This window comes from Megascapheus bottae, chromosome 30, assembly GCF_031878675.1.
Source record: "Megascapheus bottae isolate mThoBot1 chromosome 30, mThoBot2.hap1, whole genome shotgun sequence".
NCBI lineage: Eukaryota > Metazoa > Chordata > Mammalia > Rodentia > Geomyidae > Megascapheus > Megascapheus bottae.
Genome location: NC_143538.1, coordinates 1,998,753 through 2,018,862, shown reverse-complemented (window position 1 = coordinate 2,018,862; position 20,110 = coordinate 1,998,753). Strand labels below are relative to the sequence as shown.

At 61.7% G+C, this 20,110-nt stretch overlaps 3 protein-coding genes across 4 annotated transcripts; 2 read left to right on the top strand and 1 right to left on the bottom strand.

The window, feature by feature from the left end:
• The first annotated feature begins 151 nt into the window (after positions 1-151).
• Positions 152-3,887, top strand: Commd4 (COMM domain containing 4). The gene is made up of 8 exons (XM_090321552.1): positions 152-233; positions 1,636-1,707; positions 1,846-1,911; positions 2,089-2,128; positions 2,294-2,413; positions 2,524-2,604; positions 3,259-3,435; positions 3,522-3,887. The coding sequence occupies exons 1-8, from the start codon at positions 231-233 to the stop codon at positions 3,560-3,562; spliced, it is 600 nt and encodes a 199-aa protein (XP_090177678.1). The 5' UTR covers positions 152-230; the 3' UTR covers positions 3,563-3,887.
• A 3,358-nt stretch (positions 3,888-7,245) lies between these two features.
• Neil1 (nei like DNA glycosylase 1) lies at positions 7,246-10,208 on the top strand. The gene is made up of 9 exons (XM_090321794.1): positions 7,246-7,925; positions 8,300-8,419; positions 8,501-8,564; positions 8,710-8,809; positions 8,988-9,115; positions 9,354-9,381; positions 9,518-9,579; positions 9,683-9,863; positions 9,968-10,208. The coding sequence occupies exons 1-9, from the start codon at positions 7,492-7,494 to the stop codon at positions 10,024-10,026; spliced, it is 1,176 nt and encodes a 391-aa protein (XP_090177920.1). The 5' UTR covers positions 7,246-7,491; the 3' UTR covers positions 10,027-10,208.
• Positions 10,209-10,435: 227 nt separating this feature from the next.
• On the bottom strand, positions 10,436-18,731 carry Man2c1 (mannosidase alpha class 2C member 1). Of its 2 annotated transcripts, none has more exons than XM_090321385.1 (26): positions 18,522-18,731; positions 18,260-18,385; positions 17,851-17,974; positions 17,231-17,301; positions 16,500-16,677; positions 15,870-16,059; positions 15,590-15,696; positions 15,334-15,444; positions 15,041-15,133; positions 14,830-14,946; positions 14,320-14,415; positions 14,078-14,223; positions 13,763-13,886; positions 13,454-13,575; positions 13,273-13,358; positions 13,034-13,192; positions 12,830-12,930; positions 12,625-12,719; positions 12,411-12,515; positions 12,174-12,330; positions 11,940-12,083; positions 11,517-11,626; positions 11,349-11,428; positions 11,112-11,260; positions 10,825-10,934; positions 10,436-10,739 (listed from the first exon to the last, which is right to left on the bottom strand). In XM_090321385.1, the coding sequence occupies exons 1-26, from the start codon at positions 18,641-18,643 to the stop codon at positions 10,613-10,615; spliced, it is 3,150 nt and encodes a 1,049-aa protein (XP_090177511.1). In that variant the 5' UTR covers positions 18,644-18,731; the 3' UTR covers positions 10,436-10,612. The 2 variants fall into 2 exon arrangements, with proteins under 2 accessions (XP_090177511.1, XP_090177512.1); XM_090321386.1 differs by having other exon boundaries at positions 10,544-10,739; positions 12,625-12,741; positions 12,820-12,925; positions 12,995-13,192.
• Positions 18,732-20,110: the final 1,379 nt, after the last annotated feature.

Here is a 20,110-nt window from a genome sequence, read left to right as displayed (position 1 = left end):
CTCACCACGCCCACACGACAGCCCCGCCCACAACAGCAACCCCGCCCACTTCCAGCCACGCCCGCTGCCCATCGACCACGCCTTCCGTTCCGCCACGCCCACTGCCTCTCACTGGCCCACCGTTCTCCATCGCCCCGCCCCCGCGTCGTGCGTCCGTGTCACGTGACCGCGCAATCAGCTGATCAGTGCGCGTAAAAGAAGATAACTCGTGGGCCGGGCCTCCCGGCAAGATGGTGAGGCCGCTCGGCAGGCGCGGGGCTGCGGGTGGCGTGGCGGGAAGGGTGTGACGGGGATCCCGGCGGCGGGGAGGCAAAGTGGCCGGCCGTGCAGACCGACCGCGCCGAGGAAAGGCCGCCCCGCCTCCCGCCTCCGGGAAGGGCGGCCGCCTGGGGCCCGGCGCGGGCCTCCCGCGGGGCCGGGGGGGAACCTGCTTGGGACGCGCCGTCCGCAAGCCTGGCCGCGCCCGCCCGAGTCCCCCGAGCCCCCTTTTGGGTGGGCGCTGCCCGCCGGGCGTCCACGCCCCTGGCGCACGCGCGAGTTCCAGGGCCCAGCTCGCGCCGCACCGCGAGGGCGCGTGTCCTGCCGGGCCCCGGAGCCCGGCCCGCGCTGCACCGCGCCCGGCGGCAGCGTGGGGAGGACGCGCAGACCTTGCGGGGGCTGTGATCGCGCTGGCCCCCAGGTTTCCGTGTGCAGAGGGCCCTCTAAAGCCGGGCTCGAGGCCTGGGAATGGGGTTTACTGGCAGCGCACTTACCTAGCGTGCATGAAACCCTGGGTTCCATTCCTCGGTACCACAGAAACAGAAGTGCGCGTGTGGGGGGGGGGAGCTGAACGTGACTGTGGCTCAAGTGGTAGAGCGCTACCCGTGAGCAAGAGAAACTCAGGGACAGTGCCCAGGCCCCGAGTTCAAGCCCCAGGGCTGGGGGAAAAAAAAGGGCTTGAACTCTGGGTGTTGGGCTCCTGCTTGGCTTCTTTGCTCAAGCCTGGTGCTCTTACCACTTGAGCCGCAGCACCACCGCAGTCTTTTTGCTGGTTAATTGGAAATAAGACTGTCATAAGCTTTTCTTTCTTGCCTGGCTGGCTTTGAACTTTAATCCTCAGATCTCAGCCTCTCCAGTAGCTAAGGATTACAGGCCGGAGTCACTGCTAAAAGGGGGGTCAAGAAAGGCCCGTTTGAGGAAGTGTCCGTTCAGCCTAGTGGGGGGACAGGATGAGACAGAGGAGGCCTGTAGAGGGGACAGCAAGAGGCCAGTGGGAATGAAACCGCGGTAACAGTAACAGCCGGAACATTGTTGTCAATGGACCTGTGGTGAAGAGTGGAGAGAAATCCCCAAGTCCACACATCCAGTGACTTCATTTTGCCCCTGCGGTGTCCCCAGCACTTAGCTTAAGCTTGCCTCTTAGGAGTCCCTGGATCGATGATACCTGTTGAGGGATGGAGGCGTGATTCCCGCACAAACACCAGATGCTGGGTTCAAGCTCCATAGTGCCAAAAAAATAATAAATAAAAATAAAGTTGTGGAATAGACAGAACAAAGTCTAGTGCTGTTGGTAGAGAGCAGTGGCCAGAAGGTGGCTCTCTTGGACATAAATTTTGGCCACTCTGCTCTCTGACTGTCCATCTTGTTTCCTGACAGAGGTTCCGGTTCTGTGGAGACCTGGATTGCCCTGACTGGGTCCTAGCGGAGATTAGCACACTGGCTAAGATTGTTGAGTGCCCGGGTCCTGGGGGGGGGGTGGAGAAGTGGGGGGGAGGGGGGAATGGTCTCCTTGGGCCTGGGGCTAGCAAGCTGTGCGGGGTGAAGGGGAGGTGGCTGAGTCAGCTGATTTGGGGACTTCCCTTCCAGTCCTCGGTGAAACTGCGTCTGCTGTGTAGCCAGGTGCTGAAGGAGCTTTTGGGACAGGGGATCGATGTAAGTGTCGGGAGCCCAGCACCCCCTGTCCCTGACCTGTGGTCCTAGGGGTGATGGTGCCACCTCCTGACCACCACCCTTCTCCGCAGCCACAACCCGGAGGCAGGGGGAGGTGGGGGTGGGCGATGGTGGTGGGGGGGGGGGCCCACAACTGCTCAGGCGTTTCTTTCCCCATAGTACGAGAAGATCCTGAAGCTCACTGCTGATGCCAAGTTCGGTGAGTTGCCGAACTTGCCTGACCTGCCTTGATCCTTCCCTGATCCTTCCCTGGGCTCTGGGAGCCCACGGGCCTGAAGCTGAAGACCATGAGGTAGCTGGGAGGTGACTGGGGGCCACAGAGACACCCCCATCCCCTTGCCCCACCCCCTGCTCTGATCTCCAGAATCGGGTGACGTGAAGGCCACAGTGGCTGTGCTCAGTTTCATCCTCTCCAGTGCGGCCAAGCACAACGTGGATGGCGAGTCTTTATCCAATGAGCTTCAGCAGCTGGGGCTGCCCCGAGGTAGAGCCTGCGGGTGGGGCAGGGGCCCTGGGGTGGGGTGAGGCCTGGCCTGGCGGCCGGGGGATGAGCCCCTCTCCAGCCACTCTCAGCCCAAGTCCTTCTCTCCCCAGAGCATGCTGCCAGCCTGTGCCGCTGTTACGAGGAGCAGCAGCGCCCCCTGCAGGAGCACCTGCGGGCCTGCAGCCTGCGCGGTGTGTGTGGCTGCTGGGCTGGGGTGGGGGTGGGGCTTGGTGGGCAGTGCCAGTCTTCAGCCAGAAGCCTTAAACGCAGCTCCAGGTGCAGCCACGGTATCTTCTGCTTGATCTTAAAGGTTTTTTTTTTTCCTTTTTGCCAGTCCTGGGCTTGAACTCAAGGCCTGAGCACTGTCCTTGGATTTTCTCAAGGCTAGAGCTCTACCACTTGAGCCTCAGCACCATTTCTTTCTTTTTTTTTTTTTGTATGTAGTACTGAGGAATCGAACCCAGGTCTTCCTGCATGCTAGGCAAGCACTCTACCAATAGGTCAAACTCCTGACCCCCCCCTTGTTTTTTCTTCCCTTTTGTTCTGGTACTGGGGCTTGAACTCAGGGCCTGAGCTTTCTCACTCAAGGGTAGTGTCCTTGAGCCACAGCTCCATTTCTGGTTTATCTGATAGTTCACTGGAGATAAGGAGTCTGGGTCTGGGCCTTGAACTGCAGGCCTCAGATCTCAGCCTCCTGAGGAGCTGGGATGACAGGCGTGAGCCACCATGCGCTGCTTATTTGGGCTCATTAGTGATTAAGCACTTGCCCTGCATTAGGCCTGGGCCAGAGCGTAGAGGCCGCGGGGGCTGAGCTAGCCTTCCTGAGTGCCCTGCCTCCCTTACAGTGAGCAGGCTGGCCGCCGTGGGCTGGCGTGTCGACTACACGCTCAGTTCCAGCCTGCTGGGCTCCGTGCAGGAACCCCTGGTGCATCTGCGGCTGGAGGTGGCGCCGGCCCCCGGGGCCCCGGTCCAGCCTCTGTTCATGGCTCTCTCAGCAGACAAGTTCCAAGTTCTGCTGGCAGGTGAGGACCAGCCCGACCTAGGGGGGCACAGGGCTGCCCAGGCCCCACTGCTCCCCACCTGCCACCTCTTCTTCCTTCTGTTGCAGAGCTGAAGCAAGTCCAGACCCTCATGAGCAACTTGGGTTGAGCCGGCAGAGCCTCCTTCCCTACCCTCAGCTCCTGCTTTCTGCCTTTCCCAAGGCGGCGCTGGCCTTTGGAGCTCTGGCTGTCTGGCTTCCCACTTGGGACTTGAGGAGAGGGACTCTGGGGACCCTTCTAGGCATTGCCCTTCCTCGAAAAGGCACTGGTCCACCCTTCTCTCGGCAGCAAGAATAAAGAATATAAAGGGGTGTGGAGATGTCAGGGTTTCTTTTTGGGTTCCAATCAAGGGAGTTTGGTTTTTTTTTCTGTTGGTGCTGTACTGGGGCTTGAACTCAGGGCCTTGCAGTCTTGTTTAGCTTCTTCACTCAAGTCTGGTGCTCTACCACTTGAGCCACAGCTCCATGTCTGGCTTTGTGATGATTGGAGATAAGTCTCACAGACCGTTCTGCTCCAATTTGTTTTGAGCCGTGATCCTCCTATCTCAGCCTCCTGAGTAGCTAGGATGACGGGCGTGAGTCCTTGGCCGTAGTTAAAACTTGTTTATAGAAGAATTTCATCTCACTTGTAGGAATACCAAGCTTTATTTGAATAAAAGCAATGGATGATTTTGTAACTCCCAATTAAATGCTTAACTGGGGCCAGAATAACTAAAGTTGAGGCTGCCAAGACCGTTGGGTGAAAGATGGATGTGAAACCAGGTATTTGCATGGTGCTAAATAAACCCCCAGAGAAATCCCAGGGCCCTTAGCTGGTGAGAAAGGCAAAGCAAATCAGCTGTGCATGGAGTTGTGACAGGAACCAGCTGTGAGCAGGACAACACATGACAAAGCCTTGCGCTTCGTGCTAAAAGATGAGGATGGGGCCATGTGCGGAAGACACAGCACAGTTCTCAGTTGTGGCAAGGAACCTGCAATCTGCCCAAGGAAGATTTTGCTGTACAGAACAATGTTAACAGTTGGGCTGTGGACTCATGCTTGTAATTCCAGTTACCTGAGATCTGAGGGTCGTAGGTTCAAACCCTCTTTCGTAGGCAAGAAAGTCTGTGAGAGCCACCAAAATAGCAACTAAGGGACGGTGTCCAGGCCCTTAGTTCAAGCCCCTGTCTTGGCACAGAAATTTTTTAAAAAATTAAAATGCTCTGTTATTTATCAGGGAGTGTGGTTTCACATGCCTACAATCCCAGCTACTCTTGGGGTAGAGGCTGGAAGATCTCAGTCCAAAGCTGGCCTGGGAATATGGCTTAGGGGTAGAGTGCTTGCCTAGCATGCATGAGGCCCTGGGTTCAATTCCTCAGTACCACCTAGCTAGAAAAAGTTGGAAATGGTGCTATGGCTCAAGTTCTACCCTTGCCTTGTGCAAAAGAAGCTCAGGGGGCTGGGAGTATGGCCTAGTGGTTAAAGTGCTTGCCTAGCATGCACGAAGACCCGGGTTCAATTCCTTGGTACCACATACACAAAAAAGCCAGAAGTGGTGCTGAGGCTCAAGTGGTAGAGCTCCAGCCTTGAGAAAGTCCAAGGACAGTGCTCAGGCCCTGAGCTCAAGCCCAGGACTGGCAAAAAAAAAAAAAAAGAAGCTCAGGGATAGCACCCAGGCCCTGAGTTCAAGCCCCAAGACTGGGACAACAACAAAAGACTAAAGCAAAAAAGGCTGGAGGTGTGGCTCAAGTAGTGCTTTTAAGGCCTTGAATTCAAACCTGCTGATTCCCTCAAACCCCTCCCCCCAAAAAAACCAAAACAACTTGGTTGATTCCTGGGCTACTGCTGTGCCTCCTCCCCCTGCCTCCTGTGACCTGGGCCTGGGGTCTTCACTGCTGGCTGGCCCGCACTGCACAGCTGTGTGCTTATTAAAAATTGTTGCTCTGCATGTAAATGACACCTTCAAAAGAGAACAAGAAGTCACCAGCCCATGACTTGGCAGTCCACATTGGGGCCCTAGCCAGGCTTTCCCTCCACCTCGACCAACCCCTCCCCCCATCTCCCACCTGATCCCTCCCCCCTCCCCTCATCCCCTTGCCCCTCCTGATTGCTCCCTCCTCCCTTCATCCCCTCTCCCCTACCTGGTCTCTCCCATTTCCCACACCTGATCTCTCCCCTCCCCTCAACCCCCTCCCCCACCTGATCTCTCCTCTCCCCTCCCCTCATCCCCCTGCCCCTCCTGATCTCTTCCCCTCCCTTCATCCCCTCTCCCCTACCTGGTCTCTCCCATTCCTCCCTCCTGATCTCTCCCCCTCCCCTCATCCCCCTCCCCTCATCCCCTGCCCCTCCTGATTGCTCTCTCCCTTCATTTCCCTCTCCCTTACCTGGTCTCTCCCATTACTCCCTCCTGATCTCTCCCCTCCCCTCATCCCCCTGCCCCTCCTGATCTCTTCCCCCTCCCCTCATCCCCCTCCCCCACCTGATCTCTTCCCCCTCCCCTCATCCCCCTGCCCCTCCTGATCTCTCCCCCCTCCCCTCATCCCCCTGTCCCTCCTGATCTCTCCTGCCTCCCCTCATCCCCCTGCCCCTCCTGATCTCTTCCCCTCCCTTCATCCCCTCTCCCCTACCTGGTCTCTCCCATTCCCCCCTCCTGATCTCTCCCCCTCCCCTCATCCCCCTGCTCCTCCTGATCTCTCCCATTCCCCCAGCTCCTGATCTCTCCCCCTCCCCTCATCCCCCTGCCCCTCCTGATCTCTCCCATTCCCCCAGCTCCTGATCTCTCCCCCCTCCCCTGATCCCTCCCCTGACCCCATCCCGCCCCTCCCCTCCAGACCACGCCCCTCCCGGCCCCGCCCCCCGCCCGGCGAGGCCCTGGCGGAAGTCCCCGCTCCAGAAGTCCCCGCTCCAGCGCTACCTGCGGGTGACAGCGACGACTTCGAGCCCCAGCAGGTGATCGCCCCACTTCAGCCTCCGAACCCCCTCCCTGTGCCCCGACTCCTCCCGGCCGGACCCCTTCCCCTGGCGCGGCTGGGGACCCCCCACCCCGTGGGTGCGAGGCCGCACTGCGAGCGCTGTGAAGTGGGGCGGGAGCGCCGTGGGCAGGTGGGAGAGGCAGGATTTGGGGGGTTCCTGGGGTGCCCAGTTACCGAGGGGCAGGGAGGCCCGTCCCCAAGACGCCCAGGCCCGCTGGGACCCGAGGGGGCCGGGCACAGGCCCAGGACCGCCCTTCTGGGGGTCCTCTGGGGTTCCAGGCCCCGAGATCTGCCGTCACCATCCGCCAGCGGCCCTGCCCTGCCGCGCTGGGGTGGAGGTGGGGCTCTGCCCTCATATGGCAAACTGGCTCCTTGAGGGGGCTCAGCACCACAAGGGGTGACCCTGAGACAGGGCAGGGGCTGCAGGGCAGGGGGAGGGGAAGCTGGGGGGACTGTGTGTGTCACAGCCCTGCCCCCCCCCAGCCTCAGGCTGTCTCTGTCTCAGGGAGGCAATGGGGTCCTGGCCAGTCTAGAGCTTTCCTCTGTTAGTCCCAGGTGATGGCCAGGTGCTCATCCATGTAATCTTAGCAACTGAGGAGACAGAGATGAAGAGGGTCTGGGTTCAAGGCCAGCCTGGAACGAAAGTTCTCGAGATTCTCTTCTCAGGGCCGGGAGTTTGGCCTAGTGGTAGAGTGCTTGCCTAGCATGCACGAAGACCTGGGCTTCTCAGTACCACATACATAGAAAAAGCTGGAAGTGGTGCTGTGGCTCAAGTGGTAGAGCTGTAGCCTTGAGAAAGTCCAAGGACAGGGCTCAGTTCAAACCCCAGGACTGGCAAAAAAATAGATTCTCTTCTTAGCCCATAGAAAGCCAGGCATAGTGGGGCACCCCTGCCATTCCAGCTATTTGGGGAGCACAACTAGGACCAGCTGGGTTTATATATGAAACAAAAATACTAAAGCCAAAATGGGCTGGGAGGCCTGGCTCAAGTGGTGGAGCACCTACCTTGCAAGAGAACAAAACCGAGAGGACAGAGTGCCGCCTCACCGGATGTCCCCGGCCTGTTGAGCTGTCCCCTCTGCCGCAGGATGCCCGAGGGCCCCGAGCTGCACCTGGCCAGTCTGTATGTGAACAGGACCTGTGCGGGGCTGGTGTTCGGCGGGCGTGTGGAGAAGTCTGAGGTCAGCCGCAACCCCGAGGTGGCCTTCGAGAGCAGCGCCTACTGCATCTCGGCCACACCCCGGGGCAAGGAGCTGCGCCTGACCCTGAGCCCTCTGCCCGGGGCGCAGCCCCCGCGGGGACCCCTGGACGTGGTCTTCCGCTTTGGCATGTCAGGCTCCTTCCAGTTGGCCCCCGCCCAGGCGCTGCCTCGACATGCCCACCTGCGCTTCTACACCGCCCCACCCGGCCCCCCGCTCGCCCTGTGCTTCGTCGACATCCGCCGCTTTGGCCGCTGGGACCCCGGTGGGCACTGGCATCCAGACCGCGGGCCCTGCGTCCTGCTGGAGTACCACCAGTTCAGGTATGGCCGGCGCCCGCTGGGGCTCAGCTCTCCCATCTGTGCACCCACACATGTCATGGCAGGGAGGGAAATCCAGAGAGGGTGGCTGGACCCCAGACCCCAGGATGTCCCTGAGCATTTTTCCCCTTAAAGCGGGTGCTCTACCCCTGGAGTCGTAGCTCCGCTCCAGCTTTTGGGTGGTTCACTGGAGATAGGCGTCTCAGGACCTTTCCCACCATGGCTGTCTTTGAACTGTGATCCTCAAATCTCAGCCTCCTGAGTAGCTAGGCTGACAGGGGTGAGCCAGGACAGGGTCACCCCAGCTTCTTTTCCCTTTCTCAGAGTTTGTGTGTGTGGGTGTGGGGGGTCTCCTGCACGAGGCTGTGTTCCCCCAGGGAGAACGTGCTAAGGAACCTGTCGGATAAGGTCTTTGACCGGCCCATCTGCGAGGTCCTCTTAGACCAGAGGTTCTTCAATGGCATTGGAAACTACCTGCGGGCGGAGATCCTGCACAGGTGGGCAGACAAGCCTGGGCACAGGTGGGGCGGCCCAGGGCTGTGCCCACACCCACCCCTTCACCACGGCCGCTCCCCCAGGGTGAAAATCCCCCCGTTTGAGAGGGCCCGCACAGTTCTGGAGGCCGTGAAGCAGCGCCGGCCGGTGAGCCAGGGCGTGGGTCAAATGTGGCGAGGAGTTTGTGAATGACCCATCTTGAAAGCGGGGCAGAGCTCAGCAGGGGAGGCCTGCTGGCTCATGCTGACCCCGTCCCCATGCTGACAGCTAGGCCCTGCCTGTCCTCCCTCAGAGCCCCGAGCTGACCCTGAGCCAGAAGATCAGAGACCGGCTGAAGAATCCGGACCTGCTGGAGCTGTGCCACTCGCTGCCCAAGGAAGTGGTTCAGCTGGGTGAGGGAGGCCTGGCTGGCCGGTGGCCTCGGGCGAGCAGAGGTCTCCCTGGACAAGCTCTGCTTCCGCCAACCCCCAGGGGTGCCTGGTGCACACTCGTGAGGAGGGAGGGGGCAGCTGGTGTGGCCGGGGTCCAGGACCTGTCTGGACCCCTGATGGCCTCTGGTCCCTTCTCCAGGGGGTAAAGGCTACGGCCCGGAGCCAGGGGAGGAAGACTTCGCGGTGTTCCGTGCCTGGCTGCGGTGCTATGGTGTGCCAGGCATGAGCTCCCTGCGGGACCATCACGGCCGCACCATCTGGTTCCAGGTCTGGTTGCTTACAGCTCACATAGTCACCCAGAGCCCCCAGGGTGGGGTAGAGGCCTGGGGTCCCATCTCCCTGGGGTCCCTCCCCTCTGTGGAGCCCCAGGGTTCCAGCACAGCCTGGCGCACCCATGACGGGGCAGGAGACACCGATGCCAGGCCGCTTTGGCATTTTGTGGTTAACCCTACCCCCCAGGGAAGCAGTCCCGATGGATGTCAGTGTTGTCTTCATTCCATTTCAGGGGGACCCTGGCCCCATGGCCCCGAAAGGTAAGCAGCCACTCACTTAAGAGGCCAAACCAGTGGATAGGACTCCATGCTTTCCAGGCCTCGGCACCTCCCCACCCGGCCCCTCTCTGTCCCGGGGTCACCCCAGAACCCCCAACCCCAGCACAGTGTCCTGCAGGCGGCAAGTCCCGCAAAAAGAAGGCCCAGAAAACCCAGCAGGTGCCGGGGGATGGACTGGAGGTAGGCCAAGTTCCTAACCAGTGCTCTTCTAAGGGGCGGGAGCCAGGTCTACGGTTGGTCCTGATCCCCAGTGGACGGCTCCCCACGCATTGCATCTTTCCAGCCCCCCCCACCACCCAGGATGAAAAGAACCCAAAGACGCTCTGGGAAGAAAGCCACACGAGGGGACCTGCCTCCCACAAACTCTGGAGGCTCCTCTGGGCCAGAGACCAAGCTCCCCCACACCTCAGAGGCCCCCCAGGGTCCAAAAAAAGGGAAGAGGAAGGGGCGCCATGCAAGTGCAGGTGGGTTTCCTGTGTCCTCCCTGGACTGGGGGGACCTGAGGGGGAGGGAGAAGAAGGGTCCTGTGGGGGCCCCTAGCCAGCTGCCTCTGCTGTCTGCTCTCTAGGCCGCTGCAGACCCCAGAAGACCAAAGCCAGAGAGTCAGGGGGAACCCCAGGCTCTTAGCAGGGAAGCCTCCTTGCTTGAATCGCCCTCCCATTTCCTGGCTGTTGCTGTGTCTGGACTTGGAGGAGGGGTGCGGGAAGGGCTGTGGGCCCCGGGCCTGTTCGCTGCATCCCTGTGGTGTTTGCAACCATCCATACCCTGCCTCCCACAGTTTTAAAGCCTTTAGAATGCTATTTTAAATAAACTATTACATTTGGACTTGATGCTTTTTAGCCCTGGAGAGAGGGCTCCAAGGCTCTGGCTCTAGGGGGCCCTGCCTCTCCTCTCAGGGTGGGATTCTTTGGGGCTGCCCCTCTCCCAAGCCTGGTTCCATTTATTCAGCTTTTTTGGGGGATCCTCCAGGGCTCCTTCCTAGCTCACAGCCCAGGGAACTGTTCATCTTTTGGTTCCTTAGCTCAGGGTCACAGTGGATCCGGTTTCTCTCTCTACGGGCCCAGGAGGCCTGAGCTCCCCTGTAAGTGAAAGGACAGACTTCTGGTGTCCCTTACTGACATGTGTCCCGGAGTGGCGTGATGAATATCCACATGGCGGGTTTATTGTGCCAGAGGCTCAGGAGGGGAGGTGGACACCAGGAGGCGGCGGGGGCTCAGCTGGGTGGAGGCTGCAGCACCAGCAGCAGGGACCTCACTTGGAAGGGGGAGAAGCTGAGTTTCACGCGGGAGTCCCGCAGGGGCAGGTAGCCTGCGGGGTCCAGCTGCTCCAGGAGGTCACAGCTGCAGGGAGGGAGGGTGGTGAGGGCCTGCAGGGGCGGGCCTGCCCTCTCCCGAGTGCCTCCCCCTCCCCCCGGCCCCCACTCACAGGAAGGCCTCCTGAACGGGCAACGAGATGTGCAGCCAGCAGTCTACATGGCTGCCGAAGGCCTCGTACAGCCGCAGCACCAGCGTGCGGCCCTGGGGACTCCGCTCGGCCTGGAGGGAGGGCGGGGCCGGGGTGGGCGGGACCGCGCGATGCCCCGCCCCGGTCTGCTCAGCCCCGCCCACACAGACCCCGCCCGGTCTGCTTAGCCCCGCCCATGCAGGCCCCGCCCCTGCTCGCTCGGCCCCGCCCCGTAGGCCCCGCCCTGTCCACGCAGGCCCCGCCCCGACCTTCTTGACTGTCTCCAGCACCACGGCGGGTGAGGACACGGAGAAGGCGCTCCAGGCGGCAGCGGGCGCAGGCCCGGGGACAGGCAGGGTCAGCAGGGGGAAGTTGAGGCTGTAGGCAGCTTGGATGACGCCGGCGTCCTGGAAGGAGCCTGGGGAACGAGGAGAGCGGGATGAGGGCAGGAGAACGGTGGTCTCCCATGGCGGGGGGGGGGGGGGGGCACCCCCGGCCCCACTCACCCTGGTGTGGCATCAGGGCGTAGGTGAACTCGTGGCGCCCCATGTCCGCCGTGGCGTCGGGGGCCTTGGGTGCCCGCAGGCTGGCGTGGGAGGGAGGAAGGGAGGGACGCAGTGTGGGGGAGAGCTGCAGGGGCCCCGGCTCCCCCCATCCCCCAGGCCCCCACTTACAGCGAGAGGCTGAGCACGCTGCCGCGCACGGCCGCCCCGTACTTGCAGTCGTTGAGCAGCGCCAGGCCGAAGCCGTGCTCCGACAGATCCACCCAGCGGTGCGCCCACACCTGCGAGCCAAGACCTGGTGGCCCCACTTTTTCCCTCTGTCCCCTGGTCCCCAGGGCCCTCGGCCACAGGGGCCAGCAAGCCCTAGAGCCCCCAGACTGAACGCAGTTGTCATGGGTTAGGAAGCTATGGGCTGTGCCATCGCCTGGCTCAGCCTCAGTTTCCCCATCTGTGAGATGGGACCGAGCGGCCCCTGGCACCAAACTACGCAGGAGACGTTTAGCACCCTGCCTGATGTGCTGGCAAACATCACCTTTCCTCTCATTGTGAGGTGTCCGTCCCCCCCCTCCTTCCCCCCCACTTCCCAGGTCAGACCTCAAATCGGGCCCAGTCCCAGGAGGTGTTGTAGTGAGTGGGCCTCTGCAGGTGTCCAAACTGGATCTCATAGGTGGCCTGGGGGCTCCGCACGCGGGCAGGGAACTCCACCTTCAGGAACTTGTGCGCCTCGTGCCAGTGCACCTGGGGCGGGGGGAGGAAGGAGCCCACCCACAGGTTGGGGCTGGCCCCTCCTGGGGCAGCATGGCCACCCCCGCCCCCCGCACCTGCTACCTCTGTGTGGAAGCGGACATAGGGGCAGCCAACGTCCAGCACAACCTCCTGTCGGAGCCGACTGTCCGGGCTGAACTGCAGCTGGAAGCAGGCGCTGCCCCGGAGCCCCCCCTCGGCGCCCACCGCCAGCGTCCCTGCCTGGCCCGGCACGGACTTCCTGTGGAATGCAGATGGGGAACCCTGAGCCAGGCCGGGCAGGAAGTGCCCGCGCCCCGGGTCATCCAGCCGGGTGCTCACCGCGTCTCCAGGTGATAGTCCATGACGTCCCACGCGTCCCAGTACAAGGGCACGTCGTCAAACAGCACGAACTCGTTCCCCAGGGCGCCGTGCGCGATGGCCTCCCTAGGGACGGGCCACCTGTCTCTATCCACTCAAGGGACAGGGGACCTCCCTCCCATGTGGTCCTCCCGGGGCACTGGCAGGCGGGGGCAGGAAGGGGAGGGCCGGTCACCTGCCGGAGGGCACGAGGACCAGGGACGAGACTCTGCCGAAGGGATCCAGCTTTACCCGGAGGATGCCGTTGTCCAGAGTCACCGCGCCGTCAGTCTGGGGTGGGAGCGGCCTGGGGCTGAGTCCATAGAATCTTCCCATGCCCCCCTCCCCAGCTGTGGGCTGGAGGTTCAGGGCCCCCAAGCTCCCAGGCTGCCAGGACTCACCTCTTGCACTACACACACGGGCTGCAGGGGCTGCGGCGGGGCTGGGCTGGGGCCTGGGCTGTGAGCCGGGGTGTAGCCCATGCCGGGCACAGTCACCTGGGCTGAGGACAAGGCCGAGTGGGCATCAGGGGCACCTGACCTACCTGAGACCTTGCTTGGGGTGACCAGGGCTGGGGACCCCAGGGCCTCTGGGGCGGCTCCTACCTAGGCTGTGGGCCCCGCCGGGCCTCGGCGGCAGCAACAGCACCTCGGTGCGTGGCCAGGGCAGCGTGTTGACCACCAGGATGCCATCAGGGCCCGGCTCCCCCACGCACAGGGCAGCGGCCGCGGGGCCCAGCAGCGCCTTGCCATGGGAACGGATGTCTAAGGAGAGACTGAGGGGTCACGGTGTGTGTGGAGGGCAGTGGGTCCCCCAAGGGACCCAGCCCTGAGGGCGGCACCACCTTCGTAGGAGCTCAGGGCCTCCTCAGCCACCAGCTGTATGCAGCTTCCGGTCAGCACGTCATGGAACTGGTTGAGGAGCAGGATCCTGGGGTGAGGGTGGGGGGTTAGGGCAGGAATGGGAGGGGCAGCCATGCCAGGCATTGTCAGGGTTCCAGGGGTTGTTGGGGGGGGTGGGCTGACCTCCATAGGCGCTGCAGCTGGGATGCTGGGTACAGGAAATGTGCACTGCGGGCCAGCGCCAGGCTGCTGAGCAGCTCCACGTCGTGCAGGATCTGCTCGCACTCGCGGTTCCCCTTCTTGAGCTGTGCGCGGAGCGGGGTACACCACAGCAGAGTCTGCATCCCGCGTGGGGTGCCAGCCACCTCCCAGGTGCACCCCTCCCTGGCTGCCTTAGGCGTCCGGGACCCTGGCCTGACAGCAAAGGAGAGGAGGAGGCTTCTCTCTCCTCAGCCTCTCCCTGCACGCTGGGCCTGGCAGCCTGGCACTGACCTGAGCCTGGGTGGTGTAGGTACCATTGTGCAACTCCAGGAAAAGCTCCCCAACCCATGTGCACAGCTGGCCGGCGTCTCTCTCCAGGGCCGAGAAGAGCTGGCCTGGGGATGACAGCTGCACCCTGAAGGAGACCACAGCGTCGGCCTCGCAGCCCGGGCCTCCTGCTGGGGGCCTGTGGCTCGTCCTTTCTCCACTCAGAGCAGAGCCAGCCCCGGTGCCGGAGCCAATCCAGTGGGCTCTGTGGACACCGCGCTGGCTAGGGCGCCCCGGTGGCTCTACGGGGTGAGGGGCTGGGGCAGGAGGCCAGCTGACCTGGGCAGCCCGTCCGTGTTGCTCAGCCGCTTCAGCCGGTCCAGCATGGCCTGCGTGGGGCCACCGCCCCCGTCCCCAAAACCAAAGAGGAAGGCACTGTGGTTGACCCGCCCCTTATCCCGGTTGTTGGTCACTGTCTTCAGGATCTGGACGGGTGGAAGCAGATGGGCCCCGGTCAGCCTGGGCTGGGATGTCCAGCCCTCTCTGGCTGCCCCCCACCCTGGCCACAGGGGTCCCCTTACCTCCTCCACGCTGCCCTGCATGCCGTAGGAGTCCCCCGGGGGAAAGTGGACCAGCACTCGAGAACCATCCAGCCCCTCCCAGAAAAACGTGTGGTGCTGTCAGAAGGGAAACGGAGGCAGGGGAGAGGCCGGTCAGGGCTCAGGCTGCGGGGACCTTGCATGTGGGGTGCTGCCTTGTTTTTCATCCTGGTGGAGATCCATAATTTTCTGGGTGGGAATTTTGTGGGTTTTTATTTTTGTCAGTACTGGGGCTTGAACTCAGGCCCTGGGTGCCATCCCTGAACTTCTTTGCTCAAGGCTGGTGCTCTGCCACTTGAACCACAGCACTGCTTCCAGCTTTTTGCTGATCCACTGGAGATCAGCGTCTCACGGACTTTTCCTGTCGTGGCTGGTTTCAAATCACGACCCTCAGCCTCCTGAGACGCTGGGATTCTGGGGTGGCCTTTCTAGTGCGCCTCGATAACCGGGGGGTGGAGGGGGGCGAGCCCTGAGCGGCAGGCTTGTGCTCACAGGGAACGAGTTCACCAAGTTCCAGCTCAGTTTCTGGGTGAGGAAGCGCCGTATGCCGCAGCCGCGCATTATCTGGGGTAGCTGAGCTGAGTAGCCAAACGTGTCTGGCAGCCAGAACTGTGAGGAAAACGGGGAGGGGGGGTGGAGTTGCCGATGAGGGGGCCCCAGCCTTCCACCCCACCCCACCCCGGGCACCCGGGGAACCAGCTACCTCAGAGCACGCCTTCCCGAACTCCTCGAGGAAGAAGGCCTGCCCGTGCAGGAACTGCCTCACCATGGCCTCGCCACTCGGCAGGTTCCCGTCCTGGGGGTGTGTGGGGGGTGCTCAGGGCTATGAGTCTTCACTGGAGAAGCCCATGGGTGTCACCCCCCCACCCCGGCTCCTGCCATGCGGACAGCCTGGCACGGTGCCCAGCTGCTTTCCCTCAGAGGGGCCCCACTGTGGGAGGCACTGCATGCCAATGGCCACAGATGGCCAGGCCGACCAGGGCTGGGACCACTCACCATCTCCACCCAGGTGCCCCCCACGGGCACAAACTGCCCGCGGCAGGCGAACTCCTGGAGCCGGGCGTACAGACCAGGGTACTGGGTCTTCACCCACTGGAGCTGCTGCGCCTAGGGGGTCACACAGAGGGGAGAGTAGGGGGAGATGGTTCCCCAGAACAGGACGAGGACCCCACCCAATCCTCAGCTTCTGGGGCCTGGGGGGGGGGGTGGTAGGCAGCTGCGGCCATCACCCCCCGCCCAGCCGCCCTCTGACCTGGGAGCAGGCAAAGATGAAGTCAGCATTCTCCTGCATAAGCTGCACAGCCGTGGTCCAGCTCCGGGCACATTTCCGCACAGTCTCCTTGAAGGGCCAGAGCCAGGCTGGAAGGGTGCAGGGGTGGGGCTGGAGGGGGTGGCCCTGCACCCACGCCCCAGCCTCCAGACGGAGCCCCCAGGCCCTGCAGGAGCGCAGGCTCCCCCACCCATGTTACAGATGGGGAAAACTAAGACCCGAGTCCCTTGTGCCTCCAGAGCCCCTGCCTCTCCGGTCTTACCCGTGTCGATGTGGCAGTGCCCCGTGGCATGGATGGTGTGCTGGCTTTCACCTCCTTGTTGGCTGAAAAACCTGGAGGCCAGGGCCTGGGCGGCTGGGAAGGTCTCGGGCCGGGCGGGGTCACACACATTCACCATGTGATTGGCCGTGTACAGGGCCTGGAAGCTGCGCTGGTTGTCTTGCCCAAGGCCCTGCAACAGGCTTGTCCCTTTACCCCTGCAACAGGGTCCCTCCATCCCCCCCCCCCCCCCCAGCAAGCCCACTGCAGCACAGGCTGTAACTGAGCCCCTGGCTTCCCTTTACCCGGAAGCTCCGTGTTCTCAGAATCCTCGTCGTCTGACATAAAAAAAGCCGTGGACGAGGGCGCCTGTAATCACGCTGCTGTCCCAGCCCCACTGGAAGCTGAGATCCCAGGATCACAGTTTGAAACTAGGCCGGGGCTAGAAAGTCTGTGAGACTCTTTATCTCCAATGGATCATCAAAAAGCTCACAATGGAGCTCAAGTGGGTAGAGAGCTAGCCGTGAGTGAAACAGCGAGGGGGACAGCACTCAGGCCCGGAGTTCAAGCCCTGGTGCTGGCACAAAACAAACCCAAAGTGCGAGCAGGGGAGTTCCGGAGGGGCTCCGGTACCTTGGCGATGCCCAGGAGCAGCTCCAGGTCCATCAGGAGCTGGTGGACATCCCGGCGGAACACGGCCAGCTCGGCCCGGCTCAGCTGGAAGGTCCTGTCAGGGTCCGGGGGTGCAATCATGCTGTCTTTGCCAGCTCCCAGGAGTGAGTTGCAGGCCACTTCCACGTACAGGGTGAGGCTGCAGAGATGGCGGGAGGAGGGCCTGGGGCTCGGGGAGGGGCATGTGGGACATATCCACCCAGCCCGCCCATTCCACCGTGGGACATCCATCCATGTGTGTGCACACGCGCATGTGCACACATGATGGGAAAGACACCAGAGCAAATCTGTGCTCCTCAAGAGGGTCTGGCTTGACATGGCCTAAGAGCCAAACGATGCTAGCAAGAAGACCTGGACAGTGCTGAAAGTGGCAGCTGTCACCACAGCTACTGGGGAGGCTGAGATCTGAGGATGGCAGTTTGAAGCCAGCCTGGGCAGGGAAGTCTGTGAGACTCTCATCTCAAATGCAGCATCAGAAAACTGGAAGTGGGGCTGTGGCTCAAGTGGTAGGGTGTCAGATTAAGTGAAAAAACTTAAAGGCAGAACCCAGGCCCTGAGTTCAAGTCCTAGTATTGGTACGTGTGCACACACACATGGGTGCACGGCTGAATTTCCAGTTGACTGTGGGAAAGTGCTTCTGAGATTACTCAGGACTCAGCTCTTCCGCCACCTGCCAGCGTGCAGGGACTCACTTCCGGGGGTCTCCATCGCCCATCTTCTCAGTCAGGATGTAACTGGTCTTCTCACCCTCTTTGGTCAAACCCTGGTAGAAGGGGGGAGAAGAAAGACAGGGCCTTGATGCTCTCTTCTCCCCGAGGCTGGCCCATGAGTGACAACCCAGGGCCTCTGTCATCAAGTGTCCACTGTCCACGTGTGCCAGTCCCCTAACCATCAAACAACACCTATTTGCTGCAGAAAAATCCCATGGTCTTATGAGAAATGACCTAGACAGGGGGCCAGAAGGCCCAAGAATGGCTTCTGTGCCTCCCAAAGGAGAATCCTGAAGGGAAGTACCACGAGATGAGCCAGTCACAGTAGTACATGTCTGTAATTCCAGCAATCCCGCCAAAAAAAAGCTCAACGTGGTACAGTGCTAGCCTTGAGCTGAAGAGCTCAGGGACAGTGCCCAGGCCCTGAGTTCAAGTCCCAGGACTGGCACCCCTCCACCCCACCCAGTTTGTTGTCTGACAACCAGGGAGTCGCCACACAGATGTCCCAGCGGCTTACTTTCCTAGTCCAGGAAAAGCCATTCAGCTATAGCTTCGGCAGGGCTGAAGCGTGGCCCGCACCTGGGCCCAGGACAGGCCCTCACCTGGACAGGCTCCCCATCGCGCCAGACCAGGCCTTCTCCGTCACTTTCCCAGCAGAGGTGAACTTCCTGGCCCACCCACGCTTCTGGAATGTTCAGCTCCACGCGGAACCAGCAGGTCCACCACCTGGAAGAGAGCCACGGGTCCTGGAGGTGGGAATGCTGCCCTCTGGGCTTTCTGTCCCCCGAAGCCTCCAGCAGAGGGCGCTGCCCCGCCCCATCTGTGTCCGAAGAGCGCGACGAGGGGGCGTGGCCAGGGCGGTGACGGGCATACAGGGGCGGGGCTTCCTCCTCTAACGCGGGCAGAAGGGGGCGTGGCCACGGGCGGTGACGGGCAAGCCAGAGGAGGCGGAGCTTCCCGGTCATCCCTGCCCGGAATGGGGCGGGGCTTCCCAGGCGGGGCGTTACCCACGTGGGTCCGAAGCTGTCGCCGACCTGAGCCGGGCGGAAGTCCCGCTGGATCGCCTCGTGGTACGGAAGTCTCTCGGACGTCAGGAAGCTCGAGAGCGCCGCCACCGGGCAGCTGTCGCCGAAGAGCCTGGGCGAGAGGAGCCGGTGGGCGCGCCGAGGCCGCCCCGCCCCCTGCCCTCCGCCGCGCCCCGGTCCCGTCCGCGGCGGGCGCCCGGCCCCTCCCACAGCCTCCGGAGGGGAGGCCCCGCCGGCGAGGCCCGCACCTGCCGCGGAGGTTGCAGTCGGTGAAGTAGAGCGGCGACACGAACTTTTCCACCCGCTCCAGCGTGGTTCTCCAGTGCTTGAGAGCCGGCGCCGCCGCCGCCATCGCGCGGGGTTGCTCCATTACGGGCCCGGAAGGCTGGGTGCTGCCGGCGCTGTGCACGGCGCGGAACCAAAGGTTCCGGCTTCGCGCGCCGGGCCGCTTTTCCGGGGACGCCGGCGGCGCGCATGCGCGGGGCGGGAGCTGGACGCGGAGGCTGCGCTCCCGAGGCTCCCGGCCACGAGCAGGTAAGCTGGAGGCCGCCGGGACCGCGCCCGCCCGCCCGAGCCCCGCCGCGGCCGCCGGGCCGGGGCGGGGGGAGGCTCCGGCCGCGCAGGCTCTGTGCGCACGCGCATCCACGCGGGGTTTTGGACTTCGCTCCAGCCCTCCAGTTCCCTGTCCTTCCATTCCGTGTCCAGCTTAGTTCTGGCATTTTACTGGAAATACTATCAGGTCTGTAACATTTCAAGGGCAAGTCACACGGGGAAGTGACAGCATAGAATGCCATCGTGATTTACAAATTAATCTCTGCCAGATTCAGTAGTCCAGGCTGAGAGCCTGAAGCTCAGATGTGAGATCGCAGAAGGACAAACATGGCTTGTAGCCAGGTGCTGGTGGCTCAGGCCTGTAACCTTAACTACTCAGGAAACTTAGAAGCTAAGGATACAGTTTTAGAGTCATCCGCCAAGGGAGACAAAATCGTGTACCTCACTTCTCCACCTTACCTTCAAACATCCACAAGTGCAGTTGTGACTCAACTTGGAGAGCCAAGCAAGGGATTGAGGCCTTGATCTCAAGCTCCAGAAACACATCACACACACAGCCTGTAAAACTCTTGGCTGCAAGTAAAGGTGTACATTTTATTTTTGCTGCTTTTTTGTTTTTTTTTTTGGGTGGATCATGGGGCTTGAACTCAGCCTGGGCGCTGTCTCCGAGCTCTTCAACTCAAGGCTACCTACCACCCTACCCTTGAGCCAAGCTCCACTTCCTTTTTCTAGAGGTTAATTGGAGCTAAGAGTCTCAGATCCTTCTGTGACTGGGATGGCTTTGAGCCTCGATCCTCATATCTTGGCCTCCTGAGCAGCTAGGATTACAGGTGTGAGGCACCACACCCAGCAAGGCACCCATTTTTAGCAGTTGCATTATGCTGGAAGTTTCTCCTGAAGTGGTCTTGAAACTCTAGCCTATCAGCTGCTGCAGTCATGAACTGGCAGTGTACCTGTCCAGTGATGCCTGGGGTCACATCCAGGCTGACATGGTGTTCCTGGAGGAAGCACGCAAATTGCTGTGCTCTGGCATCACCTTGGCCTCTCCTTTCCCCACACGCCATCCCACACGCATATCCACAATGTGCATGATGCATTGTCACAAGAAAAGCCTGAAGCAGAACATGGGAGGGGATGTATGCAATCTAAGGCTCAGGACCCAGGTTGAAGGTTGACCTCAGCCAGTCTCAGGCAAGCACTGATTATGCAGCCTGATGATCACCAAGAACGACTAAGAAGAACTGTATCTACTTTGTGTTTGTAAAAATTCAATAGCCCCAAAAAG

What these genes read in the sequence shown, in the direction of transcription:
- Commd4 (XM_090321552.1), top strand. An exon ending in TTTTGGGACAGGGGATCGAT is followed by an intron (nt 1,912 to 2,088) that starts GTAAGTGTCGGG and finishes CTTTCCCCATAG; the next exon opens with TACGAGAAGATCCTGAAGCT. An exon ending in GTTCCAAGTTCTGCTGGCAG is followed by an intron (nt 3,436 to 3,521) that starts GTGAGGACCAGC and finishes CTTCTGTTGCAG; the next exon opens with AGCTGAAGCAAGTCCAGACC.
- Neil1 (XM_090321794.1), top strand. Translation starts at nt 7,492, where the DNA reads ATGCCCGAGGGCCCCGAGCTGCACCTGGCCAGTCTGTATGTGAACAGG. An exon ending in CAAGGAAGTGGTTCAGCTGG is followed by an intron (nt 8,810 to 8,987) that starts GTGAGGGAGGCC and finishes TCCCTTCTCCAG; the next exon opens with GGGGTAAAGGCTACGGCCCG. An exon ending in GCCGCACCATCTGGTTCCAG is followed by an intron (nt 9,116 to 9,353) that starts GTCTGGTTGCTT and finishes ATTCCATTTCAG; the next exon opens with GGGGACCCTGGCCCCATGGC.
- Man2c1 (XM_090321386.1), bottom strand. Translation starts at nt 18,643, where the DNA reads ATGGAGCAACCCCGCGCGATGGCGGCGGCGGCGCCGGCTCTCAAGCAC. An exon ending in TCATCTTTGCCTGCTCCCAG is followed by an intron (nt 15,445 to 15,589) that starts GTCAGAGGGCGG and finishes GTGACCCCCTAG; the next exon opens with GCGCAGCAGCTCCAGTGGGT. An exon ending in CCTACACCACCCAGGCTCAG is followed by an intron (nt 13,576 to 13,762) that starts GTCAGTGCCAGG and finishes CTCCGCGCACAG; the next exon opens with CTCAAGAAGGGGAACCGCGA.